We start from the raw sequence: 19661 nt of genomic DNA on the forward strand, positions 1-19661 counted from the left end.
TTAAACTTCGCCTTAGAGTAAATTAAATGCTGATGGAGCCCAAAACGGGTCTGGGATGAGTGGGGTTTTTTTTTTAGCAGCACAGGTGAAAAGTAAGTGAGAGAGGTGAATATTACCTTTCGGTGTTCACCCCTGCTGTGGCAGCGAACGGGAGAAACCCAGGTGGTAGCGCGGATTTGTGCTTTATAGGAAGAGCGCAGGGCGCTAGTTGTGGAGAGGGAAAAAGCTTGGCGCATTCTCCAGGACATAAGGAACGGAGATGGATCGCAATAGAATGGTTTGGGTCACTTCACTTCGGGGATCTGCGGATTACGTTGCTCGGTTTTAATATTTCAGGTGGTTTTAGTGCTCTTTAAACCGGGTATTGTGTGGGTTATTTCCCGAGTCGTATGTCCTACGTGCCGGGCTTCTTGGATTAATGATCTCTAGATCCCTTGTGAACCAAAAATGATGACAAAAGCAGGCAAAGCTTCATATTTCACAGAGGTTTTTAATCAGGAAACACATCAGTGTGACAGAGCGTATAGTAAACGTGACAGACAGTTTCAGCAAATTACTTTTTACTCAAAACCGGTAGTAACTGATTTTGTGGGGCTAAAATATTTTTTAAGAGTTAAAAATCTAAACTAATGTACACCCCCTCCTCTTTTAAGTGCTATTTTAAGTACTATTCATTTTGCACTGATTTAAAACCTTCTATTTTGAGCAATTAAAATGTAGACTGTTCAAAATAAAGCACTTTAAACTGCCCACCTGTCCAACAACTAGATCCAGTACAAATGTTAACAGTTTCACACTAAACTCTTTCTGATGCTGTGCTGAGCGTCGTTAGCTCCTGTTGTAGCTGGAGAGGTAAATGAGTTTGAGCCTGATGAACACTCTCAGCAGTGTTGCAATGGCAAAGTTTTGATAGTTAAATTGTGCTTTAGGTGCAAGCAATAATATAACTTCCCGAATACCAAACGTGCTGCTTCCTACATGTCACTGTATTCAAATATTCCTGTTTTGTGAGATGCATCTATGATTTAAATAGTTTATTTCCAGGCAAAACAGAAGAGTTGGTGGAAAGCAAATATTTCTTAAGGAGCATCTAAACTGCACTCAGCTTATGAAGCGACCAGAAAACTTCTTGTACTGCAGCCTTCGTGTTCTCTTGCCTCTGACAATGGTTCTCTGCTGCTTGTTTTGAAACTAGAAAAAACGTCTTGTTCAGTGCACAGTAAACACGAACTACTAAACAGAGCTGTTTAAAACCTCTGGCAATCAAAAAAAAAACCACAACACCATTTATACTGTTTCTGGTAACTAAATTCAAAACCAGCTTGGTGAAAGTTTAAATATACAAAGAGGAAAAGTGTAATCTACATTTAGAAAGTAAGTGACCTACTTCTACAAGCTCTTGTTAGTGTCAAAATGCAGCTATTTCCCAAAGCCTCTAAGCGCCATCCTCTGTCCTCAGGCCAAGCAGCCTTTGACTTCAAGCTCTGCCTGAGCAGGGGGGCGCAGGTTACCCCTTACACGGCTGTTTTAATCCAAAACAAGACTAAAAACTCTTAAGCCTGACCGAAGGGGGTGGGGGGGAAGGGGGTTGCGTGGAGAGGTGGGAGAAATCACAGCAAGCTTTTTCCTTTTCTTAAAGTCCAGCAACATTAAACATGTGAATATGTAGATCTTGTATTAATGACTTAATACAAATGAACTAAAATAAATTGTAAAACTTGATACTGGAAAACTAGGTATGAGCGACCAACCATATACATGGCCAAGTCTGTGACTACTTTATAAATGACAGGTGTAATAAAATTGCTGGGAGCGTGGATTTAAAACATTTCCATGATCTAAAAACCCACCTCTAGAATTTCTTGAGTCTTACACTATCAGCTGATTTTAAAAAAAAAAAAAAAGAAGTAAGGTTGCAACAAATGTTATTAAAAAGGAGGAGAGAGGGGAAAAAACGCGAAGGCTGAAAGCCTTAATGTCCAAATGAGAGTGCATCCGAGCTGGGTTTAATCCGTGGCTGCAGGGAAGAAGCTCCTGTCCTCCAAGAGCTTCACCACGGCGGATCTCTTGTAGAGCTTGGCCAGGTCGTAGGCGGTGGCCCCCCGCTTGTTCTGGTGGCCCACCTTGCACTCGGCGCGCTCCAGCAGGACCTCCACCACCCGCACGTGCCCCTCCCGGGCCGCCAAGTGCAAGGGCAGGTTGCCCTCGTTATCCTCAATGTTAACATCAGCCTTAAACTCCAGCAGAGTCTGCAAAGTGTCCAGAAAACCCTCTCTGGCTACATCATGAATTACAGCGAAGCCAGTACTGTCTTTCAGATTGGGGTTGGCACCGTTAATTAGCAACCTGCGGGCAATTTGGGGGTTCCCGAGTTTCATTACCTGCGGAAGAAAAAGAAGAGTTGAATGCCGCGGGGGGTGCTGGCTTCAGCACGGGGGCAGATCCTCAGTTCTTATCTCTGGCTTTTGTCACGGCTCAGTCCTCATTTAAAACAGACAGAAGAGCCCCACTATAAAACCACGATACACCAGAACATCTATTTTTAATGTATTTTTTACTAAACTCGCTGAAATGCTGGAAGACGTTATCATTTCGGTGGTCAAAGCTCTCTGCCTCAAAGAGATTAATGTCTGAAACAGGCGGTGTAGAATGGGGATATAATCACCTTTTTTTTTTTAAACGTGGGTTATCTCAGTTTCTTAGCATACGAAAATTAAGTATGGTTCGGTTTTATTTGCCTAAGTTTGGGACACCTTTGCATTACTGTTTAATCTCGTTAAATATCAAATATAGGGTCTCTGAGGAACAGATATTTTACCTCAGCAACAGCAAATGTAGGATGTGTTTTTGTAAGCTTTCAGGTGTTTACATTGTCTGTGCATTATCATAAAACAAATATTTGGACTGTACAATAGCTCTGTCTGCTAAGAAAAATAAATGCTAGAAGAAATTTTTCTCCCCAATATTTGTGTTTCGTTATGTCACCCAAAAAGGAGAAGTTAAAAGGAATGTTTCAAAGTTCCAGAAGTTTTCTTCTAAAAGCAGTATATTATATTGTACTTTCATAATTTCACTATAAGTAAACTGTGGCTATATTCTGTTGTTAAAAACATTCCTTTTTAACAAAAAACCCAACAACAATAATTGAATTTTCTGACTGTTTCTCCCAGGGAAGAAAGAAAAAAAAAGCTTCTTTAAATTTTCTCAATTGCATCACAATAATGTCATAATTAGAATGAAAATCTCTCTTTTTTTGGGACTTAATAGCTTGCACGGATTTCCCCCAAAATCCTCGCTTTTTGTTTTGTCAAGGACTTTCAAAAAATGAGCACAGTAATGTATAATCTTCAGCCTACAGGCAATATCTTCCTGTTCTTGTAATTAGTCTCATTTTAAGTGTCAAATTCGGAAAAAAAATATTTTTTATTTTCTTACAAACATCCACACATTGATTTGAAAATCTTGGTTAAAAAATTTATCTGCATAAATGAGCACTACAGTGAATTAGATTTAGCATAATGTACAGTTTCTGCGAGGGCTTTGCCGAAAAAACTCTCCTGGTGAAAAATATATATCAGGCTTTTTAAGAAAAGCAAGCTCTAATAAAGATAATTACTGCAGCGTTTGGACTGTAAAGCAGCCCGGTATATCACATCTACAGACAAGAGCAAAAGCACAGATAAGACAGGCTGGGATTCAGGGCAGGAGATTTCCCTGTGCCCCAAGGCTTCCAGCTTCGTATGTGCCATTTCTTTCGCTTCTGCCCAGAGATGGAAGAGATATAAAAGAAAACAAGAGCATTGTGATCTCTCCTTCTTCAGTAAAATCTGGACATTTTGATCTCTTTTTGAGAGGCCAGGCTGTATTATTTGTGTATTCAAAACATGTATTTGGTTTAAGTGGGAGTTTTCTGTGTTCAGGCTAGGGGACTGAAGGCTTCAGTTAAGGATGCGGGGGGGGGGGAGAAAAATCATATCAAAGGTGATGCTGTTGGGACGTGGGCTACAACTGTACAGCAATGCCCTTCATTTAGCAAAGTTTCACTTGGGGGGAGGGAGGCAAAGAAGGAGAAAGCATTAACTGAACAACTCTGACAAAGAACATAAGGGCAGGACATGTATTTGAGGCCTGCATAGGTACACTTCGTCAGAAACAAAAAGTACAGAGCAAGACAAGCTGAGCAGTTGTTTAATTAAACAGAAATGCAGAAGAAAAATATAAATTCACTGGTATTAATATAGGAGCATTATCTCCGTTTTAATTGAGTGAGATATTATGGAGAGATTATCTCAGGTTTGGAGGGTGCACTGACAGAGAGCTCTTTCGAGCGTGGTCATGCACCCACAGCACATTTCGGGATGATACATACTGAAAATAAGTCGACAGATTCTCCTGTTTTGATTTTTGTTGTGGTTCATTAGCTCGGTTATGATTAGGCAGCAATAAGAAGTATTGTTACAACATGGATGCGTGTTTAATATAGCTGGATGCTATGTCATTGTGTAAAACGTTCCCTAATTCAGGATACGGACAGTTAGCTGCTTTTAGAAAAAAAAAAAACCAAACCAAAACCCCAAACCAAGCACATTACTGTGGGACAAATCGGTTTTCAGCCCTCGTCCCGAGGATAAACCAGCTAGCTAAATGTTTCCTGCTTTCTTAAAGAAGTTAGTTTGTGTAAGTTTTAAATTTCAATCCTTTCACTCTTTCAAAAGTTGCTGCAAGTGCCTGCGCTGCCATGCGATGCCCTATTTAGGTGTTAACAGGACAGAGAGGAGCTCACAGACCTCCAGGTTCAGCGAAATTGTCAAAAAAGGGTCATTCCTGCTTTTTTTAGCAAGAGGTGCTTCTTTTCCAGCTCTAACATTTTGATGTTAAGCCAAAAAAAGCTGTAAATACCTCGAGCACATTTGCAAGATATATGCTGTTTAAAACCCCAATTCAGAAATGATTATCGTGGTTTCAGGGAGGGGGGAGAGAGGAGTTAACAAACGATTTTTCTAATGTGTGAAATGAAAAAGACCTATAGCTCTGCTCCCACATTTCATTACTTACACCTTAAGTACAAATAACCACACATTTTTCCTCCGGATTTATAAACCACTTCTTTCACTATTCGGTAGCTATTCTAGCCTTTTCGCCATCATTATCTGATATTATTAAAAGCAAAATCTTTCATCAGCTCCAATAGTTCGCAGTTGGATGAGTTCCAACTCCTGCCTGCGCAGCCACACACTTAAAATTTAGGACGTAGCACCCTATACGAACAGAAAGGAAATAGCTGGAACCAGTGCCCCGCTAGCCGATCTAAACAAGCAGATTTTTAAGCCTTAATTATGAATGAAGAGGCAAGTGATTCAGCTGGAACCCTAGCTCGTCGGGCTAACTCTTAGTGTACATCGGAGGTGCTCGGTTCCGAGCAGCATGCTCCCCGATGAGAAAGGTCATTCCTCACAAACAGCGTATAAAGGAAAAGTACCCTCTACAGCAGACCCCAGAACCGAGACAAGCCACGTTTTAAAAGCACATTGCAGGCAAAGAAAAAAAAAAAAAAGGAGCGAAGAGAGATAAATCCTAAGCTTCAGAGACCAGCACATTTGTGTTTACAGACCTGCTACGAAACCCTGCTCACCTAAGCTGATTTCTTTTCATCTCAGCTCTTTCATTCCTTGCCTCCTCCCCACGAAGTTACAAAATATTAGCAAACTCGCAGCCCGTTTGACATTGAGGGTGATCCCCGACTGAAATAATGGTTTTGACCAGTTTTATTTCAAGTACGTCATTTTAGGGAGTTGGAGCCACTAAAGTTATAAAATATGGCATCCAACGAGTTTGAAAAACCACTCGAATTTCATCCACCAGCCTGTTTAAAACGTTGTCTTTTTTGGAAACCCGGGTCACGTAGGTACCAGTGATGAAATATTTTCTCCCTCTCTGGATACCAACCTGCAGCGCAGTCCTCCCAAATCCATTTTGTGCATTGACGTTTACATTCTTTTGCAACAAATTAGTAAGTTGCACTAGGTCCCCCTTGGCAGCCGCGGACGCCAGCTCGTTCCCAGAAGGCTCGGCCATTCTTTAGGGTGACTGACGATCGGAAAAAAGATGAGATTTTTTTTTTTTTTTTTTTTAACCAGGCATGGCATCGGAGACTGACAGAAGGATTGGGATGGTTAATCTTCTGGAGTAGACCTTGTAGTAAATAATCGTAAAAAACCTCCTTGCCAAGAGCCCGCCCCTAACTCACACGTGATTATTCAGCAAAACTGCAGCTCCACTTGAAAGAAGATTTCTTTGCTTCCACATATAGAGTAACTCCTATTAAAGACTTTGGCCACTTTCGGGGGAGGGGGGGATAGATTAATAGCTATGTAATAGATTATATATGTTATAGGTAACATATATACACGTACACCGGAGACTCACTCAGACCTGAGATCTTTGAAGAAGGAGACAACCCACCCTGTTCACAGTCGGGGATCTGAGACTTAGCAGCAACAGCTCCGAGGAACAGTCTTCCGTAGCAGTGTGCATCCAGCTCCCGCTCGGGATCCCCCCTTTCATCCCACTCCGCCGCCTCTAGTCCGGGCCGCGCGGGGCCGGGCCGGGCGAGCCGCGCCCGCGGAGAGCGGCCCGGGGCTCCCTCCCGGCCGCCGAGCTCGCTCCCTCGCCGCTCTCGCTCCGCGCAGCAGTTTCACTCCCGCGGCTCCGCGCAGCCTCCGCGCAGCGGGCGGGCGCGATCCCGGCCGGCGGCCGCCCCCGGCGGCGGCGGCTCCGGAGCATCCAGGAGGGCGGCGGGTCCGCGGGCGGCGGCGGCGGCCGGGCGGCGGCGGCGGCGGCGGCGGCGGCGGAGGGGGGGCTGCCGCGGACCGCCGGCCGCGCTCAGGGCGCGGAGGAGCCGCCGAGCGGGGCCGTCTCCGGGACCCCGCCGCCGCTCGCCGGCGGCGGCCGCGCCTCTTGCCCCGGCCGGAGAGCGGAGGGCGAGCCCCGGGCGGGGGCAGGGGCTGCGCCGGTGCCCGCCGCTGCCCGGGCTGTGCTGAGCTGAGCTGTGCTGTGCTGTGCTCGGCCGCCTCCCGGCGCGCAGTGACAGCCGCCGCTCGCCTCCTCTTTCAACTTCGCAAAATAAAGCTGCACTTGCCGGTCCGCGGTCGCTGCCGCCGCCCGCGACTTTGCGCTCCCCCTTTTTTAAGCGCAAACAATCGCTACTTCTGTTTCCTACGGACACGAAGCCGGTTTCTCTTCCCCCCCCTTTTTTTTTTTAACCTCATCAGCTTTTTTTGAAAAGAAAAAAAATTTGAGCGCTTTTTGAGTTGAAACACCCGCCCACATTTTAACGGCAGAGATTTAAGGAGGCGCGGCGGAGTTGCGGCGCGGCCGGGCAGGAAGGCCTGCAGCGGCGCGCACCCGCCCCTCGCCCGGCCCCGGCCCCGGCCCCGGCCCCGGCCCCGGCCCCGGCCCCGGCCCCGGCCCCTTGTGTCGTTCCCTTGCCCTGCAGCCCGGGCACGGCACTGCCCCTCCACAATCATAACAGTCAGGGTGCTTTTAGGAGGAGCGCTGCTGAGGCCTAGGGGGGGAAAATGGGGGGGGTGTGTGTGGGGAGAATGAAAGGCAAAAGGAGGATTTAGTGCCGGGAGCCCCTGCGGGAGGACCGGGGGTCGGGGGGGGGGCGGCCTCCCGCCGCGGCTCGGTCCGGCGCTTCCTCCCCGGGCAGCGGCGGCGCACGGCGGCGGTGCGGTCTCCACCTGCCCGCGGGGGGAGCGGCCCCGGCCCCGGCCCCGGTCCCGGCCCCGCCGCCTCGCTCGGCACCCCGCGGGGCAGCGGCTCCGGGGCCGGGGTCCGCCCGGGCGGCGACGCGAGCTCCTCTCCCCAAAGACAAGGTCAAGGATGAAGGGTCAATGTCAAGTTGTCTTAGCGGTGGAAGGCGACCGTCCGCGGCAGCACTCCTTCCTTTCCGCGTTTCTGGTGTCCTTGATTGATTTGAAAGTGCCATTTTGAGGGGGAAACGCACCCGGCCACCGAGAAGACGTGAGGGCTTCGCTTTTCCTTCGGAGGGCGAAGAAGGGACGGTGGTAACGTACGGAGGTTTCATTGCCGTTCTGCCTGACGGCGTTTAATGTCATAAAAGTGCTTTAACGGCCGGATTGCTTTAAGTTTCAGGGACCCTCGGAAGGCTGAGTCCTGCCCACGCGAACCCTCCGGGAGGTAGGATGCAATGTCATGGCTCCCCGATAAGCACGCGTAACCTATCGGCCGCAGGGGCACCCCGCTCGTCCCTTTTCCGCGTGGACGCTACGGGAAAGCGAATTTGAATGTAAACACGCGTGATGCGGCGCGGGGCGGCGCGTCAGCGAGGGAACCTGCGTGGCAGCAGGCGCGGTGCTTGCCCCGGCGCTGCCCCGCGGGGGAAGCCGCGGCGGCAGCCGGGCGGGGCGGGAGGCGGCCGCGGCCTGACCGACAGACACCGTCGCCCCAGGCACGACCAGCTCCGCAGGGATGAACCTGCGGCCCGGGCGGCTGGAGGGAGGCGGCAGGGCTTCTGCGCCTGGCTCTCCTTTCAACGTCGGTCGCTTCTTGCTTTGCAATTACATTTTCCTGTACCGATTCCCCCACCCACGCTTGTTTGTGAAGGTACAAAGAGGGCAAGTAACGAACCGCCTACACACGGAGCAGGGAAAGCAGCTATGCTCAAATCGCCGCTGACCCCCGCTCCCACTCCCATGAAAGGGGAAAAAAGCGCGCATTTTTACGGGCCTCATGATGATAATTCTCGGCCAGAAGCAATGGTGCTAACAGTTTTGTAAACAAAAATATGAATTATGATTTCCCTCAGAGTTAACTCGAGAAAGGTAAATGTATAAATAAAACCCATGTATTCAAAATCCTTTTCTGCAAAAGGAAGAAATTTACATGCAAAACTTCGAATATTCAGTCAGACGGCTTATAAATGGCTTGTCTTGTGACTGATCGGTGCCTAAAATCCACAGGCGTTGGTGGCGTTGCTTGTTGCTAGCTCACTGCAGAACTAGACCCTCAAGTCTTACAACAGCCCCCCCCCCCTTTTTTTTGTTGTTGTTCCACAGTTCAGAATAACCCCCCATCCTCAGTTAACCGTGCCACCTAACAAAAATCGTGAAGTGGAGCGCAGCCGGGGTGCTGCAGGCCTCCTGCAAGTACGGCTGCCCGGCCACAAAACGCCGCCAAACCACCTTCGCCGTGCGGGTCTGTCAAAAGTCTTTGCAGAAAGCAGCACGTTAATCCTAAACATTTCCTCTCAAGAATGATAAAGGCACTCCTCCTAAACCAGAGTTGCCCCAATCGGCTCCAAAATCAGCGGCCAAAACACCTTCTGGAGGGAGATGTCCTCGCCGGGGGTCGCGGGGGGCTTGGCTGCGCTGCCGGGGGCGCAGACCCGCCCCCGAGCGAGGGCTTGCGAGAAGGAGAACAGAAACTTTCGCTGTGACTTGAACGTGAACTTCCTGCGACGTGGGGCACGTGCAGCTTTTCACCTTTTCTTCACGTTCTGGATCAAATCCTTCCTGTTTTGATCTAATATAGATATCGGTACTTAAAACGTGACTGTAATAGACGTGAACGCCGTGTAACTAATCCTGACAACATACCTATAGCTCCAGTTCGTGCCAGGAATTAATTGGCTCTAATCCAATCGCCAAAACTCGCTTTTCAGCCTTTATTATAGTTACTCTCTAGTAATGTGTGGGCGGATTTGTTTGTAATTTAGCATAGGCTGTCCCGGGCATTGCACCACACCTCGTAGCTAGTACAGAACTGTCTGTAACATCCAACTGGGGGTGGGGGGGAAAAATGCAGGCGTGAGGGCGATTACTTGGTAGTCCCTCCACTCGGTGGTGGGGAGCTGGAATTGTTAAGCCAACGTCAGCAAGCAATAAAAAACTCTTGGCAAACTCCGCCAACATAAACTAGAGCAGGAACACGATAAAATATAACCTCCAACTTCTCTGACGCCCTGGCTTTGCGTCGTCCGTGGCGTGAGTGTGGCCTCAGCCTTGCCTGGAGCCCCCGAGCGACTCCGCCGCCGTCAGACCCCCGCCCCGGGCGCCCCGGAGCCCACGCTCCTCCCCAGCGGCGTCCGCAGACAGGCTTCAAACCGTGCCAGGAGTATTTTTCTTGGGAACACGGACCCTCCTGAAGGTAGAGTTTGATTTCCAGGCGCCCCGTCTGCATGCAGTTCGCTCGCTGTCTCTCCCCACCGACGGACCCCGCCGCGGGCGGCCGCGCTCTCCCCGGTGTCCGCCACCCTCACAGAAAGAAAGGGAGAGAAAAAGGACGAGAAAAAAAAAAAAGAGCTGTGGTTCCTAAAAACCAAGGCAAAGGAACTTGATTCAAAGATACAACCACGTAGCTTTATTAGGTTTCGTTAGTAAGGAAGGTGCTTGAGCTCTTTGTGACCTTAGGTAGCTGCGACACCCGTACAAAGCGCTGAGCAAGACCTGTTGGGCTAATTAGCAAATTGGTGCCCGAATGCGTATTTTGTTTAACGCCAGCGATACGGGGGTAAATGAACGGCATCAGGTTACAGGAAGCAGACTTAAAAAGCATTAATTACAGCTAGATTTGCATTACGTATCCCCCTCCCCCCATTTCTCTGTGGTATAGACTGCAATTGCACTTTACAGTACCTCACTCGGTGCTGAGCTTGAGCGAGGGCCGCTGTGCAGGTCAGAGCCTGCTGGCTCAGAAAGCTCTGAATGCTTTTCGTCCTTCTGAGACAGGGAAAAGTTCCCGTTTTCCCGCCCCCGCCGCCGGTGCGCGTCCCCCGGCCGGGGCGGATCGGGTTACGCAGCGAGCACGGCGTTACGGGCTGTCGGGGCAGACGCAAACCGCGCCGGGCACCGAGTCACCGCACCCGCTGGTGCCACCGCGCTCCCGCCCGGGGCGGCAGAGCCTCCCGCCGCCCGCAGTGGCCCCTCTTTCCCCCCGCCCGCCCCGGGATGGCGGGCCCGGCCCGGGCTCGCTGTGGACAGGGCCCTGCCGACCCGTTAGGCCGCAGCCGGCGGCGGAGCCTAGCCGGGCCCCGCCGCGCCGCCGTCGGGCCCGGGGAGCCGCCGCCCGCCGCCAACTGGCAGTGTGTGTGTGTGTGTGGGGTGGCGGGGGGTGTCAGCCGCCAGGGCAGCGCCGAGCCCAGCCCAGCCGGGGGCCGGAGCCGCCCCGCCCGCCCGGAGGAGCCGCTTCCCGGGTCTGAGGCCGGGCCGGGGCCGCAGGCGCTGCTCCCGGGAGGCTGAGGCGGTCCGTCCCCTCAGGGAGGGCCCACGCGCGGGCCGCGGGCTCCCTCCGCCGCTCGCCCAGACGGGCCGCCCGCCACCCGGCGCGGCCCCTCCCCTCCATTCTTCCTTTCCCGCCGGGATCGGGGCCGCAATCGGGGCCGTGGCAGGGCCGTGGCGGTCACGGTCACGGTCATAGTCACGGCGAGCTGCCGGAATAGGCGCGGCCACACCCCCCTCCCCCGGCTTCGCCAGCGCTTGACAGGAGGGTGGTCACGTGCCGGCCGCAAAGCGCCTCTTTGCGACCTCAATGACAGGCAAAATGTGCGACAGGCGCTGTGGAGGCAGGGAGGGAGCGGCGCTGCCTCCTCCTCCTCCTCCTCCCCGGGCGAGCAGTTGAGGCAGCGCTGCCCGCTCCCGGCCCCGGCCCGCTCCCAGCCCCCCGCCCGCCTCTCTCTCTGCTCCCTCCTCCCCTCGCTCTGCCCGCCGCCGCTGCCGCTGCCGCCGCACCCCGGCCGCCGCGGAGCTGCCAGGCGGGGCAGCCCGGGGGCGCCGCGGGAGCCCGAGAGGAGCCCGGCGCCTCGATGAGCTCCTAGCTCCCACCCTGCTCCGTCCTCGCCGGCAGCAGCAGCTCCAGGTGCGCGGGTCAGAGCAGAGCCGGGGACGCAGCTGGCTGCAATGGCGTCCAACATGGACCGAGAAATGATATTGGCTGATTTCCAGGTAAATTTCAAGCCGCCGCCGCCGCCACACAACCGTGGCCTCTCGCTGCTTCTCTCTTTCTCCTCGTTGCTGTCCTGCTCGTTCTTTGTGGGAAGGTCCAGGGCGGTGGGTGTGAAGCCCCCTCTCCAAAGCCTGCTGTCTTTCTTTCTTTCTTTCTTTCTTTCTTTCTTTCTTTCTTTCTTTCTTTCTTTCTTTCTTTCTTTCTTTCTTTCTTTCTTTCTTTCTTTCTTTCTTTCTTTCTTTCTTTCTTTCTTTCTTTCTTTCTTTCTTTCTTTCTTTCTTTTCAAAACGGGGAACATGTGCTTTCTTCTCTCAAGGTGTGTGAACAAAATGTTTTTAACTTAGGGAGTTTCAGGTTTTAATAAAAAAAAAAAAGCTTTTTCATCCACTTTGCTTGTTCCAACCCTCTACAACCACCCAGGCCCTGGGACAGCTGTGAGCCAGCTCACTTGGAAGAGGCAGATGCCAGGGAGGATACAAAACTCATCACTCCTCATGATTTGTCACAGTGTTTGTAATGAATCACTTGCTGGTACTACAGATTAAGACTGAACAGAGGTGTTTCCTTTATAACAGCAACACTAACTTCATGATTGCCTCAGCCTATGACTCGCAATGGCACTAAAACTCTTCCCACCCCATTCCAAACAACGTGTTTGTTTAGAAAGGAGGAATATGCCCTTAAAAGTTGTTTGCTACCTTCCCTCCTCCTTACAAAACGGTTATAATTTAACTTCAAACTCTTAAATCTTATTCCCAGAATAAAGTCTTTCTCTAAATAAAAACGATGTGTTCAGGAGCCTGGTTACTGTGTTCTGTATATTGCTTCTTCATATTGCTTAGTTTTATATTATTTTTCTAAAAATAAGTAGACAAACAAGTGGAAGATACATGCCTTTGAAATAGTGGGGAGGGCCAAAAGCAGCTTGGAAGGGTATCGGATCATATTTGAATATATCTTTTTAATATTTGCTTTTCATTTGATGGCTTGTTTTGTGTTTGTTTTTTTTTTTTAAGCTTTGTCCGTTTGCAGCGTTCATTTGTTCTTACATGGATAGGCTCCTGGATAACCTTGGAATGAGTTGTAAAACTGTCTGTTTGTTCAACTTCTTAAAAGACTGTCTCTCAGCTGTTAGCAGTGAAACTATTTCATTTAGTAAAAACAAAAAAAGTAACCCCTTAATTCACTGTGTATGTGCGTGTTTAACAAGAATGTTTCTTTGGAATTACAGGCAGGGTGACTGTAGGGTACATTACATAATTCCTCTTTTGCAAAAGGTATCTGATACCTTAGTGACGTAACGTGGAGTTCCCAGCTGATAACAGGGAAGTGTTTTCCCTTTCTGTAACTGAGTATCTTACACCCATGTTGATTAAAACGTTTAACAAATGTTTCTATAATGATCCTTTATTTTGTTGTGCATGGAGATACTTCTGTGTGTGTAAGGAGTGACGCCTCAATTTAAAGGCTGGGGTTTCATAAAGGAGTTCTCACAGTAACGATACACTGTGTAAAAGGAAACTGGGACCCCAATTCTGCAGTCATACTGGTAGAGGCAGACTCCCATGGAATCCCTTGTTGTTACCTGAAATAGGTTTACATTCAGGAATCCCACATGATGATGAAGTTAGAGACTGGTGAACGTAAGATTTTTTTAACAGAGTTCTCAATCTGTATCCACTTTCCAAGTTTTTAGTGTCAGTGCTATTTTGCAGTTCTGCAGTATTTTTGTGCTTGGGTTTTGAAACCAGGTAATAAAGGCATAAGAGTAACTGCTGCGTTTGGTACCATGAAGACAAGTAAGTATTATAGCACACTTGCAGATGGGCGGTTTAGTCACAGAAATCAGTTGTAGATCCAGGATGACATAATGCGTCTGAACCTAGGACCCAGGAAATACTTTATCGTATAACAATGCTCATTTAAAAATGCCCAAACTTTTTCCTCCTGTATTTCAGCAGACAACTTTGTTTATCTGTTTCATCTTTTTTTTTCTTCTTCTTTTTTTTTTTTACATCTCAAGCATCTACCTTATTCTGAAGCACTGAACTGTCAATTGTTTTGCTGTTAAAGCTTCAGATTTGTAAAGGACAATGTCAATCATTGTCCTCATCCTCATTGCCAGTTAAGGCCTCATATCTTTAGGCTGTTACAAAACAGTAAAGGATTTTGGGTATTTTAAATACTTGATGGAATTTGGAACTCATTCACTAAGAACTTAAAATGGAAAAGAAAATGTTATGTGCAAAGGAATTCTGCATGATTTTCCCTTCTATATTTTCTGTTTATTTATTTATTTATTAATTATTTGTCTATATATTTATTTATTTAATTAATAAATATGTTTCTCAGAATTCTGCTCCCATTTTCTATATTTGTTTTGAGGTATCTTGTTGAAGAATGTTGTGCACACTGGAAATTTTAAAAGCAATTCTTCGTAGTTTTGTTCAGCTAATCTTTGCTGCGTTAAATTGAGCGGGAGACTTGCATCACCATTTCAGGCTCACCTTTCCCAATTACTTTTAAGAGGGATGGAGCAGTGGTCTTTGAACTTGTAAAACTTGAAAGAGTTTTCCCTCCCCATTAAAAAAAATAATTCAGTGAAGTCATAATTAAACTGATGTTTGATGCTTTTGTGAAGCTTTCCTGGACTTATTTTGTGTCTTTCAAAGCCATTAGGGATTCTGCCATTGATTTTAACTTGAACAGGATCTTGTATTGCATTTGTTTTTTCCTTTTAGCTCTGATTGTTGTCAAGGGTTACTTCTACATTCTAAGGTACTGAAGAGAAATAATTTTAAGAAATATTCTGTAGATGTACATATGTATGCATACAAACATTGAATAATTTTGTAAAATATTTTAACTATAGAGTAAAACACAGTAAATGGTCTACCAAAATATTGTTTCTTAATGTCTCAAAACAATTTAAGCCTGTTCTATGTGGTTTATAATAATTTTCGATCCCTCTCCTTTTTTAATGAGGTTACTGTATGCTACCCAGGGAGTACAAAGTACGTATTCATGCATGTGGGCTGTATAAGCAACCTGTCTAACTTTTCCTTCTTAGGTCCTCTCTTAGGAAAGATTATGCAGAAGCTTAGCCTTATACATGACTAGTCTGATTGTTTTCAGTGGAAGTAGCTGAAGTAGTGGAGCTAAGCACACAAACAAGTTTTAGCTGGTTTACTAAATGCAATTCAGAATTTCTCCACAAAGTGTCATTGGCATATAGGAAAAACTCCATAGAAAAAAAAAACCCAACAACTTGTGTTTGTAGCATAAATTCTTTAAAAAGGTAACTGCATGTGAATTGGTAAAAGAGTGATGCTGCAACATACCTCACATACTGGGGGAAATAAGCGTATATAATTTCTACCAATTTTTGTTAACATTTTGCTCTACTTTTGTTAGTTGTGTTTAACTGCAAAATGTTCTTCCATCTCCAGTGGGATACTCAGGTACTCATGTGACACAAATATATTAATAATCTATGCAGTTTTGCATTTGAAGAGATTTCCTCTCACTGCGTATTGGTCCGCTTTTCATTGTAAGGAATTTTTTTTTTGTCTTTTTAATTGCAAACTTTAGTTGCACTGACCTTGGTTAAATTGGCATTGTTAAACTGTTCGGGAATGAAAAACAATCTTTGCGTATTGGCAGAAATGACAGACGTCGATGTTTTTGTATGCTAGCACTTTTACTTCTGTTTTTGCAGCTTCACTTATGATGGGGACTAAAATTAGCAAGAATATCTTTTTGTCATTATAAGTTATGTCCACCTATAGGACCACTTTATTCATGCTATATGGTTGTCCTCACCACAATTCCTAAATGCAGAGTGAGCCTGAGGGTTGGAGTATTGTGGGAGTTGTCAGCTCCTGTGGGGCAATATATTACAAGAATAACTGGCACATAGAGCTTCAGAAAGAAATTTTTAATGGAATTCACAGTTTTCATTGACCACATAAATAAATAGCTTAAGATTTGGTCTGGATGGGAAGACTTAAGAATGGAATGGCAAAACTCAAAAACCCTTGCTTTCATTGAAACAACAGATATCTAATGGTTTTCTTCTTCCTTATGTCTTCCATCTGTGCTCACTGTGAAACAAAGTTATGTCAAATTTTTTCTTTTTACAATTTTTTTTTTAACTGAGTAGTAGACTGCTTCGGTATGATTCACACAAATGTATATAAAAATATAGTTTTTCAAACCACCTTTGTGTCAATCTTTTTCATAAAACCAGAGGTTTTGGGGAGGAGCAAGGGGGAGTTGGGAAGGAAGAACCTCATTGCCATCAGTTACAGAAAGGTGAGAAAGCATGCTATATAATAATTTTTGAAGTAATAAAATTGACCATGATGTTGATACATCAGTTTATTAATTATTTATTTAAAAAAAATTTAACTATAATTCAGACTACTTGTTTACTTCTGGAATGGCTAAAACTAAAGAAACACAGTACTGTTAAATAACCGACAGGATATATTTCAAAAGGGGGGTGTTGGTTTTGTTTTTTGGCGGTTATGAAAAACATCTGTCTGCTTCAGCCCTGTACGAGTTTATCTCTGCTATGCACACTGTTTTCACTCTCTAACAGTCTATGTGCAGAATTTACGTGTGTATTAATTTTTTTGGGGGGGTGTGTGCCAAGGAAGCTTTGCTTTCTTCTGTGTGTGCTGCCATGCTAGCTCAGGTTTTGTGTCACTTCTAAGTTATTGCTAGTATGAAAATTTGATGGGTGAAAAAGGTGGGCAGATACAGGAGTAGCTTTGAGTCAGTGCCCTTGATTTTTGCCTTGGACTGTGTCTTATTCTGGGGACCAGAAAGAGTGTTTCAACCATTTTATGTAAGGGTAAACCATCCACAAAGGGATTTTGAACAAATAGCAAAGTTGATGTCCTTAACATTGATTTCTGAAAGGAATTGTGTTGTTCTGTCATTAAGACATTGGAGCAGAAAAGACTGTTCTTGATTTCTTTGCACACTTTCTGTGGAGTGTTTGGTAATTTACTTGGAACAAGTTCCTCAGCAAAAATAGGTGCTGAAGAAACTTCCAATCAAAGTTTAAATCTTTGGAAAGTGTCCTCCGATTTATGTTTAAAGTTCTTGGAGGCCTACATTTTAATCAGAAAGTCTCCCTAGGCACGTAAATATCTGGTTTTATATGTGTTCAGATCTGTCTGAGCTTAAAACCTCAGTCTTGCTCACACCAAACAGTTCTTTTGTGTGGCCTCTCTGTAGAATATAATGCAGTGGGTGCTCCCAGAGCACACCAGCTGGACTGAGTGCTGCAGTTCTCTCCATAGTAGATGGAAGGAAATCCAGTACTCTGTAGGTTAGAAATCAGGGTTTGGGAGAGATAGGTTTGTCTCTTCATCCCCTCATACTGAGTATGTTTTGGTAAGAGTGGACTCTGCTAACTTTCTAATAGGTGCCAAGATGCTCAGCACTGCTTCACCTGATCTTATTTGTGGATATAGGTTACTATGTCCTTAGCTAAATTTTGAAATAGTTAGCAGGGCTGTTTTTCAGTCTTCTTTTAAAAAAGAAGACCGTAGGACCTTCAATGTTGAAGTTCATACCTAAGAGGCCCCTTATTTTACATTTGGATTAGAATTCCGTTTCATTCTTGTTGATTTTTATCACTTCTTATAATTTTGTGCATTACACCGTCAGTAACAGCATTGAAACTGTTAGTTGGACCTCTTGGCTTGCAACACAATTGGTTTTGTTTGCTGTAAATGGCCTTAGGGTCAAGAGACACGATAAAAGCATACTGCATGCTTAATGTTTTTTATTTTGGTTATTTCCATTGTCATTTTCTGCTACCAAGACAATTGCTTATATTAATATGTTCTTTGTGTGTTTCTGAAGAATCAATAGTTTTAATTTCTTTAGATAGTTTCAGACTCAGCTGTAATCCCAAAGCTCACGTTCATCAGAATAAAGCTAGTTTGATTTACTAGTCGCCTTTCTGGCTTTTAAACTGAGGGTGAAGAAGATTCCGGAGTCACAAATAAGAAATTGGAGTAAGAGTGATGTCCATTTAGAAGCATGATGACTTGGATATTTCCACTGATACGTATTCAAGGAAAAGCTAGCTAATTTCTCTTGCATAAGGACAGATAGTTAATTAGAAGTACTATCTGACATTTATAGAGAAGAAACAGGATATTATGGTTTGTGTGCATTACAATGTTGCTGTAAGAACCTAAATAATTTACCACTGGAGCACCGATTCATCTTCAGAAAGAGGTTTATGCTGCTCTTTTCATTCAATTACCTTGAAAAGACTCTTTGTATCATAGTAATCATGTCGCCATTTCCATCAGTTCATTCATATAGGTATTTGGGTTAGTAGGTCACTGAAACAGATTGAGAGGTGGTAGCTGTAGGATCCTTTTTCAAATGCCATGACAACTAATACTAATTATAATATTGAAATTATTAATTATATGTAATCCCAGAGGCTAGGAATGTGCTTTCATAGAAAAGTAATATGAAAGTTATTTGGCACATTGAAAATAAAACGTGGCAATTATGTTTTGGTAAGCAAGGATCATTTACAGTAAACATATTTTTGTGTGGAAGGAGGGGTGGGAAAGGAGAGGTTGAGGATTTGAGCAAGTGGCTACATGTCTTACAGGGTCCTGAGAATCTCCCATCTTAAGAATATTGCATTGGTGCTGTGAAGTCTGAAAGGGTAGAATTTCCCCCTCTATTGGGGCACTTGTCATGATTCAGTTAACCATTGCAAGCCTAGTTTTTACATGTTTCCCTACTAGAAACAAGGTTTAATAGCGTATTTAAGGAACTACATGGCATATCTTTGATAGGACTTCATATTTTTATAGTCGGTGGATAAGTTCGTGCATTTGTAGGGCAACCATTAGATGAGTCCTTTCTTTTAACTACTGTAAGAATTAGAATAAAAAGCCTGGGCAAGTACCTAATATTTTACTCGTCCCTCATCCTTTGGATGAAAGGAAATGACATGCTTTCTGGCTGGATTGATACCTACTAATTAAGCCCATTTTTTAGAGCTGACTAGATAATGTGCAATTGTAAAAACAAACTGTTCAAAGAGGAAACCAAAGCCCTAATGTCTGTGTTACATGTTGTTTGGTCTATCAATGCAGTCAGCTACTGGTCCTCTGTGTCTGACTGGTTGAGCAGGTCTTTGTTCTGCAGGAGTAGTTATGCTTTCAAAAGATAATTCATTAAAGCTGAAGTTCTTAAGAGATGTTTTGAAACCAGAACAGTGTATGTTAGCCCTTGAGTTATTTTATGTAGGTTTCATATTTTACCTATTGCAGGAAGCAATTTATAAAGACAAGAACTCTGAAACTGAGTCACCTCTATTATTTTTTTTTTTTAAAGGCCAGGTTGTTTGTGTGGGCAAATATCAAAGGTGCCACATCAGCTCAGACGGAAGACCCAGCTGGCCTAATGTCTCATCTGCAGCAGTGGCTGGTCCTTAGGAAAGATTCGAAAGAAACAGGATTTGAATAGATTTGCTTCATCGTAGTTTCTGGAAGTCAGCACTTTAAGAACGTGATGATAGGGTTTGTTATAAGTCCTTGGAAATAAACTGTGGCAGCTTGAGTTAGTCTTGCGTTCTTCAGAGACATCTGAGTAATTTTGTGATATGTGTTTGCTCTGTAAAAGCTGTGTTAATTTTTCCTCAGTGT

At 45.7% G+C, this 19661-nt stretch overlaps 2 protein-coding genes and 1 long non-coding RNA gene across 7 annotated transcripts in view; 1 reads left to right on the top strand and 2 right to left on the bottom strand.

The window, feature by feature from the left end:
- Nucleotides 1-470: 470 nt before the first annotated feature.
- CDKN2C (cyclin dependent kinase inhibitor 2C) lies at nucleotides 471-6716 on the bottom strand. Of its 4 annotated transcripts, none has more exons than XM_075097655.1 (3): nucleotides 6463-6683; nucleotides 5947-6087; nucleotides 471-2381 (listed from the first exon to the last, which is right to left on the bottom strand). In XM_075097655.1, the coding sequence occupies exons 2-3, from the start codon at nucleotides 6073-6075 to the stop codon at nucleotides 2007-2009; spliced, it is 504 nt and encodes a 167-aa protein (XP_074953756.1). In that variant the 5' UTR covers nucleotides 6076-6087; nucleotides 6463-6683; the 3' UTR covers nucleotides 471-2006. The 4 variants fall into 4 exon arrangements, with proteins under 4 accessions (XP_074953756.1, XP_074953757.1, XP_074953758.1 ...); XM_075097656.1 differs by having other exon boundaries at nucleotides 6433-6569; XM_075097657.1 differs by lacking the exon at nucleotides 5947-6087 and having other exon boundaries at nucleotides 6463-6716.
- Nucleotides 6717-8853: 2137 nt separating this feature from the next.
- Nucleotides 8854-10957, bottom strand: LOC142059173 (uncharacterized). Its single transcript, XR_012661245.1, has 2 exons — nucleotides 10659-10957; nucleotides 8854-10277 (listed from the first exon to the last, which is right to left on the bottom strand). It is a non-coding gene; the product is annotated as an uncharacterized LOC142059173 (long non-coding RNA).
- Nucleotides 10958-11555: 598 nt separating this feature from the next.
- The window catches only part of FAF1 (Fas associated factor 1), a 174145-nt gene continuing 166039 nt past the window's right edge, over nucleotides 11556-19661 (top strand). The window contains exon 1 of one of the 2 annotated variants that reach the window (XM_075097652.1): nucleotides 11556-11963. In XM_075097652.1, coding sequence (XP_074953753.1) covers nucleotides 11919-11963 — 45 coding nt within the window. In that variant the 5' untranslated portion in view covers nucleotides 11556-11918. The remainder of the gene's footprint in view (nucleotides 11964-19661) is intronic. The other variant, XM_075097653.1, reaches the window with a different exon arrangement.

This window comes from Phalacrocorax aristotelis, chromosome 6 (genome assembly GCF_949628215.1).
Source record: "Phalacrocorax aristotelis chromosome 6, bGulAri2.1, whole genome shotgun sequence".
In the NCBI taxonomy this organism is placed as follows: domain Eukaryota; kingdom Metazoa; phylum Chordata; class Aves; order Suliformes; family Phalacrocoracidae; genus Phalacrocorax; species Phalacrocorax aristotelis.

Coding starts and splice junctions, on each gene's coding strand:
- CDKN2C (XM_075097655.1), bottom strand. CDS start 6,075: ATGGCCGAGCCTTCTGGGAACGAGCTGGCGTCCGCGGCTGCCAAGGGG. Junction 2,382..5,946: donor TTGGGAGGACTGCGCTGCAG/GTTGGTATCCAG, acceptor TTTCTTCCGCAG/GTAATGAAACTCGGGAACCC.